The sequence below is a fragment of the Neolamprologus brichardi genome, chromosome 6, assembly GCF_056152115.1.
Source record: "Neolamprologus brichardi isolate AB-2024 chromosome 6, ASM5615211v1, whole genome shotgun sequence".
NCBI lineage: Eukaryota > Metazoa > Chordata > Actinopteri > Cichliformes > Cichlidae > Neolamprologus > Neolamprologus brichardi.
The window spans coordinates 24,215,183-24,236,868 of NC_142109.1; the positions used below are offsets into that span (position 1 = coordinate 24,215,183).

Consider the following 21,686-nt stretch of genomic DNA (forward strand, 5'->3'; position numbering starts at 1 on the left):
TTTGACAAACAATCTCTTCACATCTCAACCATGGAGATTGTTGCTTTAAAAGTTCAGAGAACGTTTTCTTTGAGGAGAACGGAACCAGTCTGATTGAACGTGCAAGCACCTTTCAATCCTGAGCAGGATACTATACAAACTTCAACATCTGCATAAGCAGAACCATCTCTGAATACATGACTACCAAGTTCAGAATCTCTTGAAAAAATGTCTATATGAAAAAAAAGAGATGAATTAAATCCCTCAGACTCAAATTAAATGAAAATTCTAAGTAGAAATAATAAGATGCTAATTTCCCATCATCATCATCAGATTCAGCTCCCTCCTTTGTAACACAATTCATTAGCTAACTAAAATTAAATTACTAGTAAAAATAGTGTTTACTCACCCAAACCATCTCCTGGGTTTCCATCCTGTCCCTCATCCCCAAAGCTGCTGACCCTGTTATGCTGTGACAGGCCTGAGTGGTGGCCTCCTGGGTGGCCCATTGGAGTCCTAACAGAGCTACTCATCTCCTCTACTCCTCCAGAGTCTGGCCCATTCAAAGTCGGGGACTGGACAGGTCTGTGAGTGGGTATAGGGCCACTGAAAAAAGACGCATTATGGCTTCCACCAGTGTAGGCAGGACTGAGCTGCTGTTGCTGCTGCTGATTTTGCTGGGCCATCCCTGGGTGTTGAGGCTGGCTAACCCGATAAGGAAGCCTAGTGACTGAATACTGCTGGGGGAAGGTTCTTCCACTGATTGGATTTGAAGGAAAGGGTGTACTAGGTGGCGCAAGTTGGAAATTAAGAGGTCTTTGGGCAGCTGAGGGGTCTTTTCGGTGGAGCAGAGGATTTGGAAATCCAACTAGGCTTTCTGTCTGTGAATCCAGACTTCGACTTTGGCCTGAGTCTAAATCTCCCTAGACAAGAAAAAGGATAAACACTAGTATAAAAACACCATAAGTTGTACAAGGAATTTATCACTGCTTTTGCAAAATGTGTTATGGGTTTGGGTACAAATAAGACGGACAAATTACTTTTAACCCAAAAAAGAAACACTTAAATGTCAACAACTTGCCTGTTTTTCCTTCATGTCTGTGGTTTTTCTTTCTGGTGTCTGAAGATGATTCTGCTCTGACTTTGAACATCCTTCTAATTTACCTAAGACGTCAAAAACAAAACAAATTAAAAAGACTTACACTGCCATTTCCACATTGCTAGATGAAGGCATAAAATTGGATTAGAGTTTTTAACTGATCTCTTGATTTAGAAATAAAAAGTCAAGGCAAACCATTTCTGATGGGGTCAGAAGGCTCTTTGTCTGGGCTCGGCTGGGCTAGTCCTAGAGGAGAGGGGTGTGCTACCCCACTATAAGGAATGGGGGAGCCTCTATTTGGTGGCTGCAGCAGATTAAAGTTGTAAGCCATGGCTGCTGGATGACCCATGATGCGAGGGTCCACAGCAAAGCGATTCTGGTAACCTGGCCAGGGCAACTTAGGGAGAAGGAAAAAAAAATACATTTCAATAAAATGTTTTCCTGTGGTGCACAGAAATCAGGCAGGGGAGCTATTGTTATTTTTAATACTATCATTGTGACCATAATAACTGATCGACTTATTTGAAATAGTAAGGACATACATTTACAGATATCTGCAGTGCGGTTTTTACACTTTTCTAAAAGAAGCAAACAGTTTTATAGGTTCCTTTTTAAAATACAATATTACACAGACACCACACCAGTAAACTTACATGCAGGGGCATGGGCATGACCATGTTTCCACCATATACAGCTGGAACGTAGAGGATACTGGCACCTGTATGAGGATCTATCCTCTGCACAGGACTAGGTGACTTGCCCATACCAGCTGGTGTGCCACCCAAAGGTGGTGTGAATGCCCGAATAGGGTTCCCCATCAACACTGCTGGGTTTGGTTGGACTGCAAAGAAGTAAAATTGGTAAATTACTTTACTGTTATGACATTATTGCTGTCAGATTCAAAAGTAAATCTGTAATAATAACAGTAATAATAATAATAATAATAATAATAAGTAAATCTGTGGGAGCATTTCTTAAATAATATTCATTTTCTAGATTCTGGTTCTAAATTATAGCTATTTAGGCTTGGACAAAGACAGTGTTTAACAAGTTTATTATATCACCTGTCACTATAATAGAAAAAATTATTTAGAAAGCTGTCAAATATGGGTTTACAATTCACATTTATATTGTTATTTAGTAGGCAAATAACAAGCATTGTTATACCTAAACTTGTGCCAGCCTTTTATCTTTTGCTGTCCTTTGTCCCTTCACTAACCACAACTGACACAGTTAGTTTTGTGTTACTGTCTTTCTGTTTACTTGCTGTTCTGGTAAGAGAATATTTAGAAAATCAAGAGCAGAAAGGCTATACTCACCATATCCTTCAGGTGGGAGATGCTCTGTGTGGTTTGCATGTTTACCCTGCAAGACAATCAGTAACAAAGGTTAAGAGTCTGAATGTGCCAAAAGAAAATTATTCTCATATCACATTGGTAGAAAACAAACAGAATGGAGAATGAGAATTATTATTGCTATTAATGTAATCAGTAATGCAACAGAAATAGTAGATGACTGTGTGTTAGCTTACTTAAAGGAGGAAGATGCTAACAGCAATTCAGTGGGATTTGCTATGATGGTCTTAGATAGACATGATATACAAGGAAAATGACTAGTCATCATAATACAGAGCAAAAGTGCCAACTGAAATATGGAGTTTAGCGCACACAGAGTCTGCCAAAGCCTTTTTCATTCAGTCTTGCTGTGTTAACCACAGCAAAGCCAATGTTTATGGATATTTATGGATCTCTAAAATATGTCCACACTTGTGTTGTAGCTAGGCTGCCAGCTTGCGCAGAGAAGCAGCTAAACCAAACCATAATAAACTACAGGAGAGATATCTAATATATTTATTCCACTCAAATGGCTTAACATGGCAATGGAATGTAAAATGCAGACTTGGCAGAACTGAGTCATATTACAACAGCACAGCAAAGCAGGATCCCTTTCTTAAAACTGACTAGAGTCTGACATGTGATAGCAAAGCAGCTTCCCCTGTCACGGTTTCATTGTGCAACATCAACTGAGCAATGCCAGACACTGGATTAAAACTGGTGCCTATAGTCTAGCAGGGCAGTTATTTGATCCAATCACAGATTCACTGCTGCAAAATGTTCTCTGAAACTAAGTGTTAAACATGATATCTTGTACAATAATTTTCCCAGACTGCAGGAGTCTGCTGAGAATGAAAAGTGACCACTGATGAACATTTACTGGCTTCATCCAGAAGACTGAAATCAGTCAATCAAAGAAGATCATGTAACCTAATGTTCTCTTAGTTCTGACAAAACAAAAAGTTTGTTAGCTTAAAGCTTCATTAATGACAATAGCACAATCCATCTGTCAGTACAGGGGCAGTGCGCTGTACTGTGAAATCCTAGGTATACTGGGGGGGGCATGCAAGAAAGACTGAAAAGGGGGAATTTTCCGAGAAATGTCTGACTTAAACATATTTTTAGTAAGGGAATTAACATGGGGCAAATTTAAGCACAACTATCAGTCTTGCACACTTGCAGAAAAACACCATCTGCATCAGAAAACAGCAATCTGAAGTTCAGTGAAGCATACAGTACGTATCTGGCAAAATGGATGCCCAACAATGCTTCAGTTTTAAATGATTGCAACCACAATGTACTTTACAGTCTTCTGTGTTCATTGATGCATGCTGATAAACATCAACCAAGAGTGGATTTTTTCCCCACACAATAATCAAACTGAGGAAATGTGCTCTGTAGCTTTTAGACTTGAATCCTAACAACACTACAACAGTCAGGAGGTTAAGTTTTAGAAAAATACTGATCATCAGCAACTAGGGCTGCCATGATTAGTTGACTAGTCACAATTACGTCGACTATCAAAATCGTCGACGACTGATTTAATAGTCGACGCGTTGTTTGAAGCTTTGTAAGATCCCAAAAGACGCAGGAATAAGTAGTAGGATTTAAGAGTGTAATAATGGACTGAAACAGAAGATGGCAGCACTACATGTACAAGGATGCCAGCTGCCGTTAAACCCCGAAGAAGAAGAAGCTGTGTCCCAGAATTCATAGCGCAGCCCAGCTCAGTTTCCAACAATGGCGGCAGCTAGTTAGTTTTAATATTACTCTTATTATTCTTTCTGGGTCACAAAATAAACGTTTAACATATTTTCAGGCGAGAATGTAACTGTGTAAACCTCAAATATCTGCTCAGTTTATCAAGACACATATTTTTAAAAGCGCTCCGACGTTTTTCTGTTGGCTCGATAGCTAGCCGGGGGCAAGGCTCACTAGAGCCCGTGAGAACACCGGACTCCCGGGAAATCGTTTTCAAACCCACCGCTGTCTTTCGCTACTCAAGTTAAATATATATAAGTCACTTAGGAACAAATAAATACTAAAAAAAGCCAAACAATAACAGTTATCTGAGTAAATCGGTTCGGCTGAGATTAAAGTTATAGTTTTTACACAGCTGAATAAATGTCAAGCAGACAACTGATTATCAGAAGTGTGAGATGCTCTAGAATATACTCCGGTGTCCTGTTATATTTTAGATAGCAAGGAGTTTATTAAACTTCACCGAAACAATCTGCAAATTTCATTAAAATTTAATAAACTACCATCTTGTCTTTATTTTTAGTTAGCACATACCTTAAACACGTAAAGCTGTAAGCTAATGATAGTTATATAAGAGCAGATGCATGCTGGTTCAATAAGTTGTACGTTTTACGTCCAATGGATGCATGATCTGATTAGTCGACTAATTGCAAAATTAATCGGTGACTAGTCGACTATCAAAATAATCGTTTGTGGCAGCCCTATCAGCAATGGATGTTAAAATGATGCACTGAAGCAGTCAAATACAAGCCAACATCAGAATCCACTGCAGGGCATACTGTCATTATGAAATAAATTAGAACGATATGTGTAGCGTCTACACGGTGTACAAAGAAAAAAAGATTTGACCTTTTAATGAACATCAAACTGTGCATAAATACATATAGAATATTTAGCACATTCTGCATAATAGTGTAATTGCAAATGTTTATCTGCATATTTAGCATAGTTGTAAGTATGACTGTGCAAATAGAAGCGTGTGAGTCTGTAAAGCTGGCTGCTACTGCGGAGCTCCAGCTCATTAGGCCCAGTGGGTGATGGCAGCAGGTTGTCAGCAGTGGTGATTTCGTTAACCTTTACCTCAGTGCAGACACAGAGGCGAGGCAGACATTTCATCCTGACCTAAACAATTAACAGATCTTCTGCCAAACAGGTTATGCTAATATTCTGTTGGTCCCCCCCCCCCCTCCTTTGGAATACTGGACTGATTATAAAATTATTTCCTGTGTGAGTCATTTGTTCAGATATTTGATTTGCACCCACATATGGAAAGCTTTTATAAGTTTTATTCTATAAAAGTAGGTAGCACTCAATTTATTTCTGATAATTTGCTTTCTATTTTGATAAACCAGTGTGTTCTTACCTAACATGAATATTGGATTAGCATAAAAAAATAAATAAATATTCAACATCATTTAAGATTCTTCTAAGGCAAATGAATCCTAAAAACCTGTCAACACCCTAGGCCCTCTGAGACAAACAATAACACACATATATAGTATAAACAATTAGCTTTCAAATATCACTATATACTGTATTATTAATATGACAACAAATAACATAATATAAAAAATATAATAAATAAATGTGATAAAATAATAATTATTTCTGCATGCATATTAGGTTAAAAAATAGTCAGTGGAAGAAAAATCCAACTGAGCCAATTTTTTTATTTTTGTAATTTAGTACAAATATGAGTGTTTAACTGTCTTTATTGCTTTTTTTCCTTTTTTTTCTTAAATCATCTTGAAGCCTACTTATGTTAAAGGTAGAGAGCCATAAATATGACAATGGGAATACACAGCAATATGCAGACAGTGATGGATGTCAATTTTCCACAAGCAAAGAAAAAAACCAAACAAAAAAACCCAAACAAACAAATTATACTTCTCAGCTCAAATTCAGTCCTCTTAGACTTTGCTCTGTTTACCATGTCAAATTTCTCCAATGCTTGATGGGGGTCACTGTGTTTCCAATGGCTGAGTTCAAAATCACTTCCAAGCAGGGAAGCGGGTTGTGTTACTATGACAATCAGCAGCTGCAGCATAAAAGTTTTATATCTCACCTCTCATCCAATGAGAGGATGACAGGAGAAACATCTTCAAGAAACTTCTGACTACCACAGGTTTAGTTAATGTGAATTCTGACTATTTCTTTATTCATGAAGTAACTAAATTATGAACTTATCGGACATGACACATTGGTGAATTTGATAGGTGTCTGCATTTTCCTAAAGTGTTACCATTTCAGCTTTGTTTATAATAACCATCAGCATTACCATTATTATTCAAAATACTTATGAAAAAATGGAAATGCAGTATTTTTTCTTTCCATTTTGCCCTCCACACTGAAAAACACCTTACCTTAGGAGGTGACTGTTGCTGCTGTTGGGGGCCCTGCTTGTTGGAGGCTGGCTGTGCATGCTGAGAATGCGGATGATGGTGGGGATGGAGGGCCTGTGAAGACGAATGGTGTCCTTGCAGGGGCCTAAGGGCACGAGGGATGAACTCTGGCGCCAATGGGTTGAGGACATAGGTCTTTTTGAGCTCCAGGGCCTCCAGCTGAGCCTTAATCTGCTCGAAGGTGATGCCATGTAGGCTCGAGTTTTCATGGCAAATGGAAATAAAGTGCTCCCAGAATTTTCTGGAAGTGGGTAAAAACAAAAACATTTTTTTTTTTCAATTTTTTTTTCTGCCAGTGTTACAATTGACTCCTTGGGGAATAAACATAAAAGATCACAACTATTTATAGCAAAGAGGCATGTGCAAAGTGCAGAAAAACTAGGGGGAAGAAGGAAAACGAGGAAAAGGAAAAATCTTTCTAAAGCATTGTGTACTGTATTTAGAACACAATGCTTTCCATTGGTATGATTAAAACAAACAAACAACAGCTGTCTATAAAAGATGGCTAACAAACTAATAGAAAAACCCTAAACCCTTGAACTGTGAGGAACCTGGTGGCGCTGTTATACTGTCGTTGGCATTTTGCTGGCCCGGCTTGAGGCAACTTCTCACTTAATTTTAAGAGTCATTGTAAACCCCCTAAAAACCTACTAAAAGCATTTTGAGCCGCTTTTTCCTTTAATTTGTCATCTGACTTTAGTTCTCTTCTGTCCTGAAATGTGCAGTCAAAAGAATATGGCGATATAAGACATTCACATTTCAAAAACAAACTTTTGTGCTGTAGGATTAGCTCTATCACTAGCAGTCAAGTAGGTGTCAACATTAGGATAAAATGGGAACTGCTATGAGAGAACTGTTGGGCAGGCTATCGATTGTGTCCTAATCTGATTAAATGATGAGTAAATAACCCTTTAAAAGAAAAAATAGAAAAGGAAAATGGTACTTATTCTGCCGACTGTGCAGACTGTATTTTTCTAGCTCTCATTAGGAAGAAAGAAGTGCAGAGTTTTTGTTGCCGCTTGTGAACTGAGTGGCAATCAGAAAAATATTTTTAAAATTATAACACATTGCAGGTAGAGGCAATCATTTAACCTGTTCAGTTAATAAAAAGGTATAAATATTGAATAACAGCTACTACACTGACTGAGACATTTTGTTTGCATAATAGCATAAACAAAACATAAGCAAAGCCAAACTACAGCTGCTATGGAGACAGCGAGTACAGAGAGGATCTGGCAGCTAGTAGTGACCCAATTATGGTTTATCAGAGTACCCCATTGCTCTCTATGTGGTGAAAAATAAGCAGATATTCACACGTGAACAAACTCGACACTTGATAACTTTTATGCACTTAATTTATCAGACTATCAAACTATCTACCAAACGATCAACTCCTAAACCATTAATATAGTAGTTTTAATTAAACCTGAAACTTTGCATTTCAATCAAACCTTGGCAGTCTGATTTAAAATGCACTGTGCTGGTGTATAGAGACAAAATTATTAGTAACCAACAATATGAAAATATTAATTAGGCTATATTTACCTGCAACGCCCAACAGAACATAGCGCGATGGGATCTCCCACAACTGCAACCAAGGACTGGGCTCTGGTGATGGCTGTATTCAACAGCTTGTAGTTGGACAGGAAACCATAGTCAAGGTCCTCTGTCGAGTCCTCAACCAGCTGCTCTTTGCGCTTGATGGCCGTTTGCTTGTGCTTGCAGGTATGCCGTGTACGCACCGTGCTAAGGAACAGCACCCGGAACTGTTTACCTGCAAACATTTTTTTAAATAAAACATTTTTAAGCCCTCTAAAAAAACAGTGCTGAACTCAGAAAACTTAAGAACAGATCTTTGGAAAATTCTAAAAAGATTTATTTAAAAAGATGTGGTTACACATAACAGTATGACAACAGAAAATATTACAAACAAAAAGTAACTCGTTTGAAATCAAAATAATTATTGGAAGAAGATTTTAGGAACTTGCTATTCTACATTTCAATTAAACTTTCACTATCAAAAAAAAAAAAAAAAAAAACCCCAACAAAACACAGAAAAGGAGAAAAAAGGCAAAACTTTATAGTTTACAAGACCTTACCGAAGACAACCAACTATCAACAATCAACTAAAGTTGTGGCCAAATAAATTTCTCCAGTAGCTTATGTGACATTTATTATATTTCTGGAACCTGAATGAATGGTAATTACCTTGTTTATAAATAAATGTTTATTAATAAGGTTACCTGTATTGCCTGTTGAAAGAAACTGTTGAAAAACATTACGTAAATCTGTTAAATTCAACTACTAACCACTAACTCGAGTTTTTTTTCCGTGTCCATGTGTTTCATGTATGATTAATGAGGGAGCTAATGACCTGTAGAAAGCAGCTGAATGTGATACAAATGAAAGCTGTGTGAGACTGACACAGAAAAGAGACTTGGGGAAAAAAAGACTTATTGTACAAATCATATGAGACACAATATGAATACATTCGAGCTACACCCAAGATTGAAGGCATTTGTTTATTTTGTCTCCTTCATTTTAAGCAACATCTCAAAGAGAAAAATAGGAGACAACCTTCACAGAATTAAGCATTTTGGGATTTATGCTCTGAACTTGTTTATATTGTTTGTCTTTTCGAATGCCTTACCATAGATATCTTTAATTATGATGATGGTTTAACACTTGCTAACATAGAATACTACCAAAGCCATCCTAAAATATCAGCTCATTAATTTAAGATATTTTCTTTTTACTTATAGAGATGTATCATCTTAACACATGAGACACAAAGCACAGGATGTGCTAGTAAATATTTGTTCCTCACCTTGGACATTGAGCACTCTTTCCACGCTGACCTCAGGCATTCTCTTCTTCCGTAGCTCAGCACGAATGCGGAACACCTGGTCAGCATATGGCGACACCACCCCAATGCTGCCTTCATCCAGCTTCCCCCAGGCCACTGGCCACTTTTTGCGCAACTCCTCCACCCGTTCCACGATCTCAAATACCTTTGGAGAGAGAATCAAGACATTTGGATTTAGGGTCTTCTTTAAACAACTTTAAAGCTTGCAAAACAATTAATATTCATTTAAAAATACAATTTTAACATGAAGCATCAGTCCTGACAAATAAATAAATAATAAAAAGTAAAATGTTAAATAACTGGACTGAGCTATATTCTCCAACAGCATTTGTTCAGTTAGTTCAATATGAAATCAATACAAAAGTTTTTTCCTAGGTATGCCACATATCTCTGCTGACTGTTCATCTAAAAGATTTACCTTCACGACTGATCTTTTCTACAACCACTCTAAGGTGATGCTACCTGACAATACTTATCTGGACTCATGCCTAATGAAATGCTTAAAAATCTCATTTTTAAAGGTAGCCCAACTACCATGGCTAGGGATGGGTATCGAAAACAGTGGAAACCGGTTCTCAACAAGAACCGGTTCCCACTGTTTCAATTCCTTGGAATTGTTTGCCATTTTTGCAAACGATTCCCGTATCAATTCCAGTCGCCCCGAATGACGTCACCACGTTGCGGAGCGTCATTTACCTGGCAGGAAACATAACGCCTAAGCGGCTCAAACGCCCAAAAGTTTGATTATACTTTACGAGAACGGATGACAACAGGTCTGCCTTATTACAAAATCTGCCATTACTGTGCATTTAGGTGACCATGATGAGACAGACAGACAGAGTCTGGCTGGCTCAGATACTGGCAGTTCTTGCTGCAGTCTACCGGTAGCGTCTCCTTTCAGGCCAGGATAGACGAATGTCACCGAGCAGTGACTAAGTTTGTGGTCAAAGGCTTGCACCCATTTGCAACCCTTTGTGGATCTCTTAAGATGTCACTGTTGGGTTTGTAAGGCTCCTAAATTTCTATCTTGTTCAAAGAGAAGATATAAAACAAAGTTCTAAGCAAATCAACCTTAGTGCTCTCCTTTTTTAAAAAGAATCGATAAGGAATCGAATAGTTAAACAGAATCAAAAATGGAATCGGAATCGTGAAAATCTTTTCAATACCCATCCCTAACCACGGCTGAGGTGTGACTTCTTGGTAAAACTCAAAAATAAGTTATATACAATCCAAACTTTAATTTTAAGGAAATGAGACTCCAAAACAACAGAAAAGAAACCAAACATACACGATAAAACCATAACTGTGACAGTTTGCTGTGCCTGCAGCATTTTGAAGACCCCCATGAAATGCGTATTTAAAAATGTTGTTTAAAAAAATTAAAATAAACTATTGGACAGATAATGCCACATCTTTAAGTTTAAAAATTCCTATAACTGGCAAGCTTTGATGGAAATCATTTTTGAATTACAATTTTAGAATTAAGAATTCTGTTATTAAAGTTGAAGTGGTTGCTTTTTCAATTTTCACTGAGCTTAGCCCTAAAGGTAGAGGCTTTGAACAGACTCTCGCACAACAGACATAAGACGTATGAGCGTGTTTTACTCAATGCATACTATTTCACCATGAGTTCTGTATCAAACAAACAGGAGGTAATTAATGTGATAGATAAGATAGATAGATAGGTAGGTAGATAACTCTTTATTGTCATTGCACAGTCATACATAGTACAGTAGTACAATGAAATTGGAAAACTGTCCTACGTCTGCACTACATATAACACAACACGACACGATATGACACATCACAACGCAACACAAACAACACAACACAGTATAATAACTTAGTAATAAAAAAGAAGAAGAAGTGTATTTGTATTGCACACTGCTATTATGGCATTGATAACAAGAACGATCATTGCTTTAATTGCTTGGAGCATGACAATAAAGTCTTAGGGTCCACTGAAAACCTAAATAAGAACCCATCCAAAATTCGGACTCAGTAATTTGTGCTTCATATGTTTTAATGTAGGTCTAAGTTGGTATCACATTTGAGTTCATGGGTTTCACCTTTAATCAGGAATAAAAGGCAATGTGCGCGACAAATTGCAATGATTTGCCAAGGCAAAGACTGGTAACAACTTTAATTTCTATGTAATTCAAATACAGAATGTTGAGTGTATAGATCCACATCTAACAATCATGCATAATTATGTCTCTGTAAAAATCAGACACTAGGCTAAAGCGGTTTTTATTGCCAAAGACTACTCAACTTTTAGTTATTTTTGTATTGTATTATATTACTCCAACCAGCTAATGTGTGAAGTTGGCAACTATACTGGTAAGAAACCATTTCTTGATCTTTTATTTTAACTAATTTTTTTTTCTGAATCTTATTAGAGTTTTTACAAAGCATCCTTTTTTGTAAACATGCTTTTGCACAAAGCTCAGTTACGGCACTCTGAGTTTAAATAGGTGGAGTTCAGGGGCCATAGTGAGTAGCAGTTTATATGTTTTAGAAGTGCTTATACTCGCTGTGTATTGGCCTCTAATTATACACATAAAACACAGGAAACTGGTTTAAATATGCTTTGGGTTGCATTTAGTACCAGTCCAGAGGGGGTCATTATGCCACTTATTTAAACACCTTGAATTATTTAAACTGAACCACATTATTTCCATAAGATGTTTATAAGACCAAAAATATTTCTTGAAGGCTTTATATGTACATGTGCCCCGGCCATACCTCAGCATTGTTGTAGTAGGCAGTGCTATTCTTCTCCTGGACATCTTCTCCTCTTGCTGTGAAGAAGGTCAGAGGGTAGAAGTCCTTATGGGAGGGCTGCTTCCCACTTGCCATTAGCTTCCCATCATAGAACAATTCTGACGTGTAGCTTTACGAAGGGAAGAAGAAAAGGAAAAATAAAAAAGTGACATGAATTTGGAGGACAATTGCTTGATCTTGGTAATTTTTTTTAATTTTTCAAATATATGTTCACAAAAACTGATATTAACGTGAACCACATGTCCCGCATATATGATTCACGCATTCCTTGAAATTAAGCTTTACTATAAGGAAGTTGCTCCTAGAATTCTTTCTACTGAATCGCTTTCACATAAATGACGCTACCCCACCGTGCACCTGTGGAGTGATGTGACTGTGTATAGACACAGCCAAAGGGCATTGCTGGGACAGTTATTCCTTTTTTCCTTTAAGCTATAATATCATGGATATCATGCTGTATTATGCTTAATAAGATGAATGAGGCACTATTCTGGCAACATACAACACTAAGCAGCAGACTTACCAATGGTAACAAATGGTAGCAGAGCAGGTTTATTTTGCTGTAATGATGTCAGGCAGCAAGCCAAAAATAAATAAATAAATAAATAAATAAATAAATAAATAACTGTGTACCTGTGTTGAGATGGGGGGTAGCAGTTCATTTTTAACGTGTTACAGTATCACAACAGCAAGAAAAGACTGCAAGAATTTTGGTTATGGAGTTCCAGAAATGAGTTATTTTTCCATTTTGATGGCAGCCAAGAGTAATTAAAGTTGCAAAGGACAAATCCTTTTTACTGCAAAAAAGGCTCAGTAAAAAACTTTTTACTGAGCCCGAGCAGGAGGACAAAGCAATGGAGACAGATCACCAGCATGGCTGTGGAGAGCTTAACACTGAGCCAGCTAGCAGGTTAGTTGGCTCCCTGAGCAGCAACACAGCTAACTGTCTAGTTATCTACCTGCTGTCTAACATGGTCCCTTTGGATTGAGGAACAAACTTTTCGACTGGCCAAAGCCTTAATGTCTCAGTAATTAGCAAAAATCACCAGGTCAGTTTAACTGAGAAATTGCAGCACAAGTCAGCTTGTGTCTGACATATATTCACTCAGTAAAGCTTAGGACCCCATCCCTCTCAACCTCTTCAGACAGTACTCAAGACAAGGCAGCAAGGGAAAGCAGGCACTTACTTGATGATAGCTTCATGGGAGCGGTAGTTCTCACAAAGGAGAATACGACAGGGGAATTCAGGGGGGTAGTGCTCATACAGTCGATCCAGCAGGGACACGTGCAGGTTGCGCTCCCGTGCAAACTCGCTGTACACAAATGGACTGAGCTGGAAATTGAAGGAGAGGACAAAAAGAAAAAAAAAAAAAAAGGATGTAGTAGTAGTGAAGGAAAGCTATGTTAGTTTTAAAATTACACCCAAGATATTTCACGCTTCCCCTTCATTATTTTTCCTCTTCCACCAAAGCTTTTCCATCTTGACCAAATATCTAAATAAATCATTTGTTATTGGTAAGTGACATTTTACTGCTGACAGTCAGTGAAACTGTATACAGTGTTTGACTGTAATGTAAAATAATGATGACGATAACTTTCTGTAGTGATCTATACAGGACGAGTCGACAGAAGAAAGCTGAGAGTGACTGGGAAAGAAACATATGGATGCATTGGTGGACACTGCGCCTTAATACGGTTTTTCTTTCCTCCAAGAAATAGAGAGATCAAGTAATTTAAGCACAACTCATGCTGCATCTTCATCCACTTCACTACCGGTAATCCTGTGCACCGTCTTAAAACCAGCAGACGAGGAAATTAGGTTTTAATTCCTTGTGTTGGCTTAGAAAGCTTGACTGACATGAGTTTATATTTTGTTTTTTGTGGTTGAAGTGGTCTCTAAAACCGCAGAGCCACAGTAGCTGCTGCCTGTTCCTTTGTTTTCTGAAGTAGGTCAGATAAGAACCTAATAATAAGCAAAGTGCAAAATGGTATTACTATTCCTTGATATCCCAACTACCATCTGTAGTTTGTTCCATCTCCTTAAGTGTTTTGACTTTGGGCTAAAGAAAAACCTCTTCAAGCATTTGAGACCCCAAGACACTATAATGTAGTTGTTGTTATTATATAGCAATTCACATAGTATAGATACAGTTAGTCTTTAAAAAGGGCCACTTTTGAGGCTTCTACAAGCTCAAAGTTGAATTCTATCTGACATTACGTTACTGTCTACCTGTCTCTTTGTCCGCTTACCTGCATGTGGTCTCCAGCCAGCACGATGCGGGTTGTCTTGCTAGCTAGAGCAAAAGGCATGATGGTTTCACACTCCATGGCCTGGGCCGCTTCATCCAATAGGATATGAGTGAACAAACCTATCAAAACAGACAAGACACAAATATCTATTCACCTGTACATATATTACAATTTCACTGCTTGAAAATTGCTCTTTATTCCCACTTTTATTACGATATACTTTTCTAATAAGAGCATAAAGGTGAAGAACTTGCAGCATTGACCTTTCTCGTTGAGTGGAAAAGTGGACACACATCAAGTCAGCAAAAAGCCCTAAAGTAAAACTGAGCAACTGTAGCTTTTCCTTCGTTTATCATGTCTGTGAAGCAGATAATTTTGATATGCTAATTAATCAAATAAATAGTTTATAGTTTTCACACTGTCAACAGTTCTAGGCTAATGTTGATCTTAAATAAAATGTTTATCTTTAGTTTTCTGTTGTTTGTAATGTTGACTCCATTAATTATTAATTTAAAAAAATCTTACATCAATAAAATCGTGCAAATTTGTCATACAGAAACAACAAACATTCATGCTCTACGACCAAACTGTTTTTTAGTTTGTTTGTTTTTTTTAAATCTCTCTCACACACTCTTCATTGGTGGCGTTTATATTGTTTTTCGCCCATTGTTTTAACCAGTCTTACAACTTAAAGGCAGGGTTCTGTGCACAAACAAATGACTGAACTTGTAGTCTAACCCTTCCTTAAAAAGCTCTAACAGAGGTCGGCAGAATGAGGGGAGGGGGATAAAACAGCATGGCAAATGAGTGCTAGAACAAGGAGCAAGGAAGAGAGGCTGAAAAACAACCAGCAAACATCCTCTAAAGCTACACTATTTTCACAGAAAAGGACATGCAGATATGAAATTTGACAAAAAAGTAAACAAACAACAACAAAGAAAAAGGGCCTGGCAAGAAAAGAGGTGGAGCAGTTTAATTTGAAGCAACATTCAATCCTTAGTATCAGCCTTTGAAAATGCAAAAAGCCTGCAAAATATGTTTTGCAGGCTTTTTTCCCCCCCAACTACAAAGCCTGAAACCAGTGTTATCGCCTTTAACGCTGTATGCACTTCACTGAAGCACAGGCTGGCACTGTTCCCTGCAGTGATCCTGATAAAATGGTAAACATTTTGATACAACAGTCCATGCACTGCACACAGAATATGAATAAGTAGGTTTATACAAAGTATAACTGAGAAATGGCCCATCAGAATTATAAAGTCTATGTCTTGTAATGTTTCCCTTATTTTCAGTTAATAAGGGAAAAATGCTTGTTGCAGAGGTCACAAATATTCTAAATAACTACATGTAACTGTGTGTTAAACAATACACATAAATAGTCTCTGGCTTGGCTTTTCAATAATTACATCTTAATTTAAAATATGAATTTGGATGCATCATAGCAAAGTTTCAGTGTTTCACTATGCAGAGAGCAAAGAAATGTTAGTGAAAACAACTTTAGAAAGTGTTGTTAAATTTTAATTTTTCCTCTTATTTGCTATAAACTGACCGTGCGAGTCCTACAACATCATCTGTACATGCACTTAGAGTTTATTAAGCAGTGGAGGGAAATTTAATTATCAATGCAAATTAAAAGCATGTATAAGACAAAAAACATTGTCTGTTTGTCCAGTTATAAAACCAAAAAAGGGACGAAAAGGCCTTAAGATGAATAATTTCCTTATTATACACTCAATATTTTGCTATGCAAAGAGCAAACATATTAGAATAATAAATATAAAGTTATGTGTTAAAAGCATGTCAATTGACTTATAATACTCAAAAATGAGAACATTTTCTCAGGCAGATGAGTATAGATTAGTTGCGATGTGAGAGGGAAGAAAAGATCGTCTTTATGAGCATCAGATGGTCAGAAACACAAATGAATTTATATGGTGCTTACCACTGCACTTTGGAAATGCCTCAGAGAAATTATTCACAAATTCATTTGTTGTCACCATCCGTCTCTGGGCTAATAATTGAAGTTTTTGAATTTGCACAAAACAGCAGTAAGGGAAAGGAGGAGAGTAGAGTAATAAGGAGAGGTGAAAGAGATCAGAGGCACAGAACTGCAGAAATGATTTGGTAGAGAGATTACTCTTCAATAATAAATGACAATTTCTTCTACTCACACGCCCAGTCTCGCACATTCTCCCTTTTAGTCTTTTTTTTGTGTGGCTCTTTTCACACTGTAAAAGTGATTTGAAAAGTGTGCAAGTGTGAAAGGGTCTTGGAGTGCGTAATTAAACCTACAACGCAAGCTTTGTAACAAAGCTCTGAAAGCTGTGTGGAACTCCCCCATCAGAAGGACAGTTTCTGATCATCTACTTGAATGTGTTGTGGCATGGTGTGATCTCAAGGAAGGGGAAACAGCATTTCCTAACATCCATGAACTTCAGTCAGTCATTGAATGCAAAGGCTTTTGCAACCAATTACTAAAATACCCCCTATATTTAAAATTATGCTAGATTGTTTTTTTTTTGCATCTGAAACTTGAGGAATGTGTATAAATAATAGTTGTAATTGCTGAATGGTTAATGCAATACTTTTGTTAAATGTCTGCCCTTCAAGCACATCAGTGGTTTGATTTACAGTCCACTTGGGTGGATTTTAAATCACAGATGGAAAGTTGCAAGAAAAATGAAATACAAATCCAACTTGAGTTAGTTATGGGCCTAACTGTATATAGAACTTTGCACAGTAGAGAAAGGCAATGCAGCCAGGCAAAAACATGCTGTGAGGGCTGCACAAATTAGTAGAAGCAAAGAATGTCTGTTTTTGCTGGGAATGGGATTTTTGCATATCATAATAGCAAGAATTTATTAAGATATATAAAGGCATGCTAAACAATACATGCACAATGTCTACATGCCAGATCCCATACCTAGACCACAAAAAAAAGAGCAAAGTCATCAAGCCAAACATAAAAGCCTAAACATCATCTTTTGGGGGACCTGTGTTTTGGGTGCGAGATTTGTTATCGCTACTTAGAAGACTTGCTGGCTCCCAAGTGTCTCGTTTCCTGGAGATTTTCATCACCATCAACCAACAGGAGAACAGGACAGATGAAACGTGGGGAGGAGGGCTAATGATGTAAAGTACATTAGAAACAGGCAGATGGTGTTTCCAAGCAACCGACAAAACCCTCCGCTGACACATTAGTGTCGGTTATTAGCCTGCACTGACAAATTGGTTTGTTTTCCATGTCTTTTACATAACTTAAATGAGTTCCAACCCTCTATAAATGGTGGGCCCCTGCCAGCACCGGTTGTCAGAGTCAGTGGGGATGACCAAAGAACAGGAAATGAGTGTGACTGTGTTCTGTTTGCATACATTTACAAGCCTTTAAAAATGTGTGCACACACATGCTCACGTTAGAACATACTAGAAAACTCATTTATTAAATTGCTGAAATTATGGTTTAACCATTCTGGGAATTCGGAGCAATTTTTTGTTGTTGTTGTTTTTCTACTGTTTCTCAACCTCAATTATTTAATCAGCAATGCAAAAAACAGGAACAATCCTGAGTTAAATTAAGCCCCATCTCACACACAAACCACACTTCAGCATTCATTCAGCGTGTATGCCTGATATATAATGTGTCAGCTACTCTGGCTGGCAAGTTTAATCCAAGTGCAAATACTGGTATGCCAAATAAAAGCTGCTGAGAACAATGGCTGCCTGCCTCAACCAATAGGTCAGCGTGACTTAATGTTTTTTTTTTTGTTTGTTTGTTTGTTTTCATACGACTTACCAGGCTCCAAGTCAAGCTGGCAGAGGTACTGGGAGGTGCTGAGGGTGACCACCACCACGCGGTGCCTGAGGATGTCCTCCCTTGTGGGCATCTGGAAAGTGATCTGTGTGCTGGAGATGAGACAGTACTGCTGGACCACTGGGTGGACCGTCTTCACCCAGCGGTTCCTGAAGTATACCCTGGAGTGAGCAAAGAAAGCAGAAAGATCAAGAGTTACAACCACAAAAAGCAAATACTCAAGTCTCAGTGTGAATGAAACACTGTTAATTTTAATTTAATTTTATATGTTTTGTCTCACTTAAAAGCAGATAGACTGGAAATGCTTGTAAAAATGAATGACTGCACATGATATCTGACGTGCACCTCAGACTGAGCGCAATCTTATCCACACAGAAGGCCGCCAAGAGCAGGCCCTTTGGACATACTTTCTGCAGTGGTGCCCTTTCAACTCTGCCCCTAAATATTCAAATAACATCTGTATTGACTGAGTTCACTCAAAGCAGACAAGTGGACCGGAGAGGAGGAAGCTCCAATGATTATGGAGGAATTACACTGGAAGCTCTAGAAATCAGACCGACTGCTCATGTGAAACAAGTCATTTGATTGCCCATATGGTCTCCAGGCTTGTGTGTGAAAACACAAACACACAGCTGTCACATTAACCCCAGCCTGGTCAAGGAACACATTGATTCCCTGTCTTTGGGGACTTCTGGCACTGCTGAAATGTGATTAGAAGTCAATGATGCAGCATATGGAAGCTGTCAGTATCTTCGAGTGTATATCTGTTGCCTTAAGGAGTAGTTCGAAAAGCCGGAATGTTCATGAGGTCAAATCCCTCAAGTCAACAAATGTCTGCTTGTTACCACTGCAGGGCAGAAAAAACAAAACAACCCACATACATGGACTCTGACTCTATGTGCCCAATAACATTCATCTAGTTAATGTCTAGTTGAGTTTTAGATTGATGCTATCCAGCTAGAATGGTCTTCGCTGACATATAGGGCAAAATCTGAGCAAAAGGTAGAAATACCAAACATTTTAGAAACAATTATCACTTCTGTAAAAAACACCCAACCCAAAGTATGTAAACTACAGATATGTGTAATACATTACTAAAACTGTTTTTATTTATTTACTAGAGATGGACCGATCCGATATTACGTATCGGTCCGATACTGACCCAAATTCCTGGATCGGATATCGGCGAGAAATAAAAAATGTAATCCGATCCATTAAATATCAAAAAAGCACCTCACAAAACTTGCTACATGGTGTAACCTGGCTCATAACCGTAGCACGTTGCAGTAGTGTGCGTCACGTGATAGAGCGGCTGTGTGGAGCTTCGCTAACAAACCAGCATTTCATCTCCAAGGAAGTTTTCCCAGAGAGAAGTAAAGCAAGTGTGTAAGTTCATCTCTGAATGTTTGTAAAGCATTCCCGCGTTAAGCTTAACAACCGATATATGGAGCGACTGCCTCTCTCCCCCTCCCCCTCCTGCTCCTACTTCAAACGTGAAACTGATCAATGATCAGCTGATCGGCTTTTCTGTCGCGAGTCCGTCTCTCTTCTTTGTTTTTGGCCCACTTTGCACCAGAAAGAGGAAACCAGCGGCTGAACAACAGCAGCACTATTAAGCTTGATAAGCTGTTGTTAGAATTTATTTAATATTACTTTCTACACCAGGATCGTTTTCTACGTAGCTGACGGCTGGTAACTGTGCAGGGGCGGATCTAGCAAAGTTTAGCCAGGGGGGCCGATAGGGCATTAACAGGGAAAAGGGGGCACAAAGACATACTTTTCTTTCTTATTCTCATTTAAAATGTCTAGCTTTTAATAAATAATTATCTGACTCTTACACCCAAAGTTTTAATCTGATGTAAAATATATATATAAGTCCATTACTGTATATAGTAACTGTTAAGTCTAATAGACCCTAGTAAGCTATAGTACTTTTTCCTTTGGGAAGATACCATCTGTGCAGTCTGCAATTTTGTTGAAGAAAGATGTTGAATCTATTTAATTATTCTTGAAAAATAATTTATTTCTGTGCATTTTCCCCAACCTGCATCAAATTAAATTTGATTACATCGATTAAGCATCATGAGGTGGGGGTGGGGGTAGTTCCCTATTTTTTTTTTTTTGCTGGGAGTTTGCAACCCTATTAGTTAGGTTGCTTAATATTTCTGCTAAGTACTCTTTAAAATACCAGAATAGGAAGGATGGAGCAGGTTTAAGTTTATTAGATTGGTATTACTGAACTATGAAATATTTTGGGCGCAGTGTATTTTTTTATTTTTATTTATTTATTTATTTTTTACATACAGGTATAACAGAATAGCTTTAGTGTTGTTATTTATTTAAACTTGAGTATAAACTTATACAAAATGCAGCAAGATATTAAAAAACACACTATATCGGATTCATATCGGTATCGGCAGATATCCAAATTTATGATATCGGTATCGGACATAAAAAAGTGGTATCGTGCCATCTCTATTATTTACTAAGAAGATGAACACCTGAACCTGACAGGTTTTTCTCAGCATCTACAAACACTAGCTTATGTGGTATTATTTTACAACATAAAATTGCAAAGAGACTTCAAACACTTTAAAATCCAATATATAACCCCCCGGGGCACTACAGCACATTTTATCTACTGTACACACTACATGCTACGAAACAAAACGAGAAGCTTGTTTTGCCCCTCAGCCATCTCTTGTTCCGTAGGCGAGTTTCTTTACCTGAGAGGTCTGGCATGCTGATTGCCTGCTTCAAAATAAGGATGAAGGTAGTCCTTAATGTAAAGGTCAGCCGCACTGTTGGAGTGGGTGCAGATCAGGACCCTGTAGAGACAAAAGACAAACAACTGTAGGCATGGATCATCATACGCAGTTGCTGAAACACTGTATCGGTATCTGCCAAAACCAGCAGCAAGAATAAATTATCACCAGGGTACAGTGGCATATAAACTACCTTAAGAAATGGTTTCACTTCATAAGTTTTTTAATAAAAAGTTTATAATGAAGTTGCATGGGTTTTTTTGTTGTTGTTTTTTTATAACAAAACAGTGGTTGTGAATCCTATCAATTCATTTTGATTAATAGCACTTGGCTTTCCTAAAAACATAGTATAACATTATTTTTGTATATCGATAATATTTCATGATTAAACTGCATCCACTAATGCTATACAAATACAGAAATATAAGGAATAAAAAAAAGGGATTTATTTAGTCTCTATAGCATGCCAGTTTTCAGTAGAAACTTTAAAAAGTAAACTGATATTAGTATCCGGGACAGCAAACCCAGAGCTGTTCACCCTGACAGCAGTAACAACTCCTGTTCACAATTACACATTTAAACATTCATGTAGCATCACAGCTAAAGATGTACAGAGAAAGCTTCCAATATTAAAT

General features: G+C 37.8%; 1 protein-coding gene across 1 annotated transcript in view; it reads right to left on the minus strand.

The window, feature by feature from the left end:
* Positions 1-21,686, minus strand: part of helz (helicase with zinc finger) — a 51,567-nt gene that overhangs the window by 6,906 nt on the left and 22,975 nt on the right. The window contains exons 17-29 of the mRNA XM_087841887.1: positions 21,013-21,114; positions 18,269-18,447; positions 14,476-14,594; positions 13,413-13,558; positions 12,187-12,334; positions 9,403-9,586; positions 8,121-8,349; positions 6,537-6,816; positions 2,398-2,443; positions 1,732-1,919; positions 1,274-1,475; positions 1,061-1,143; positions 389-902 (exon numbers count right to left, since the gene is read on the minus strand). Of these exons, the coding sequence (XP_087698013.1) occupies positions 389-902; positions 1,061-1,143; positions 1,274-1,475; positions 1,732-1,919; positions 2,398-2,443; positions 6,537-6,816; positions 8,121-8,349; positions 9,403-9,586; positions 12,187-12,334; positions 13,413-13,558; positions 14,476-14,594; positions 18,269-18,447; positions 21,013-21,114 (2,420 nt within the window). The remainder of the gene's footprint in view (positions 1-388; positions 903-1,060; positions 1,144-1,273; positions 1,476-1,731; positions 1,920-2,397; positions 2,444-6,536; positions 6,817-8,120; positions 8,350-9,402; positions 9,587-12,186; positions 12,335-13,412; positions 13,559-14,475; positions 14,595-18,268; positions 18,448-21,012; positions 21,115-21,686) is intronic.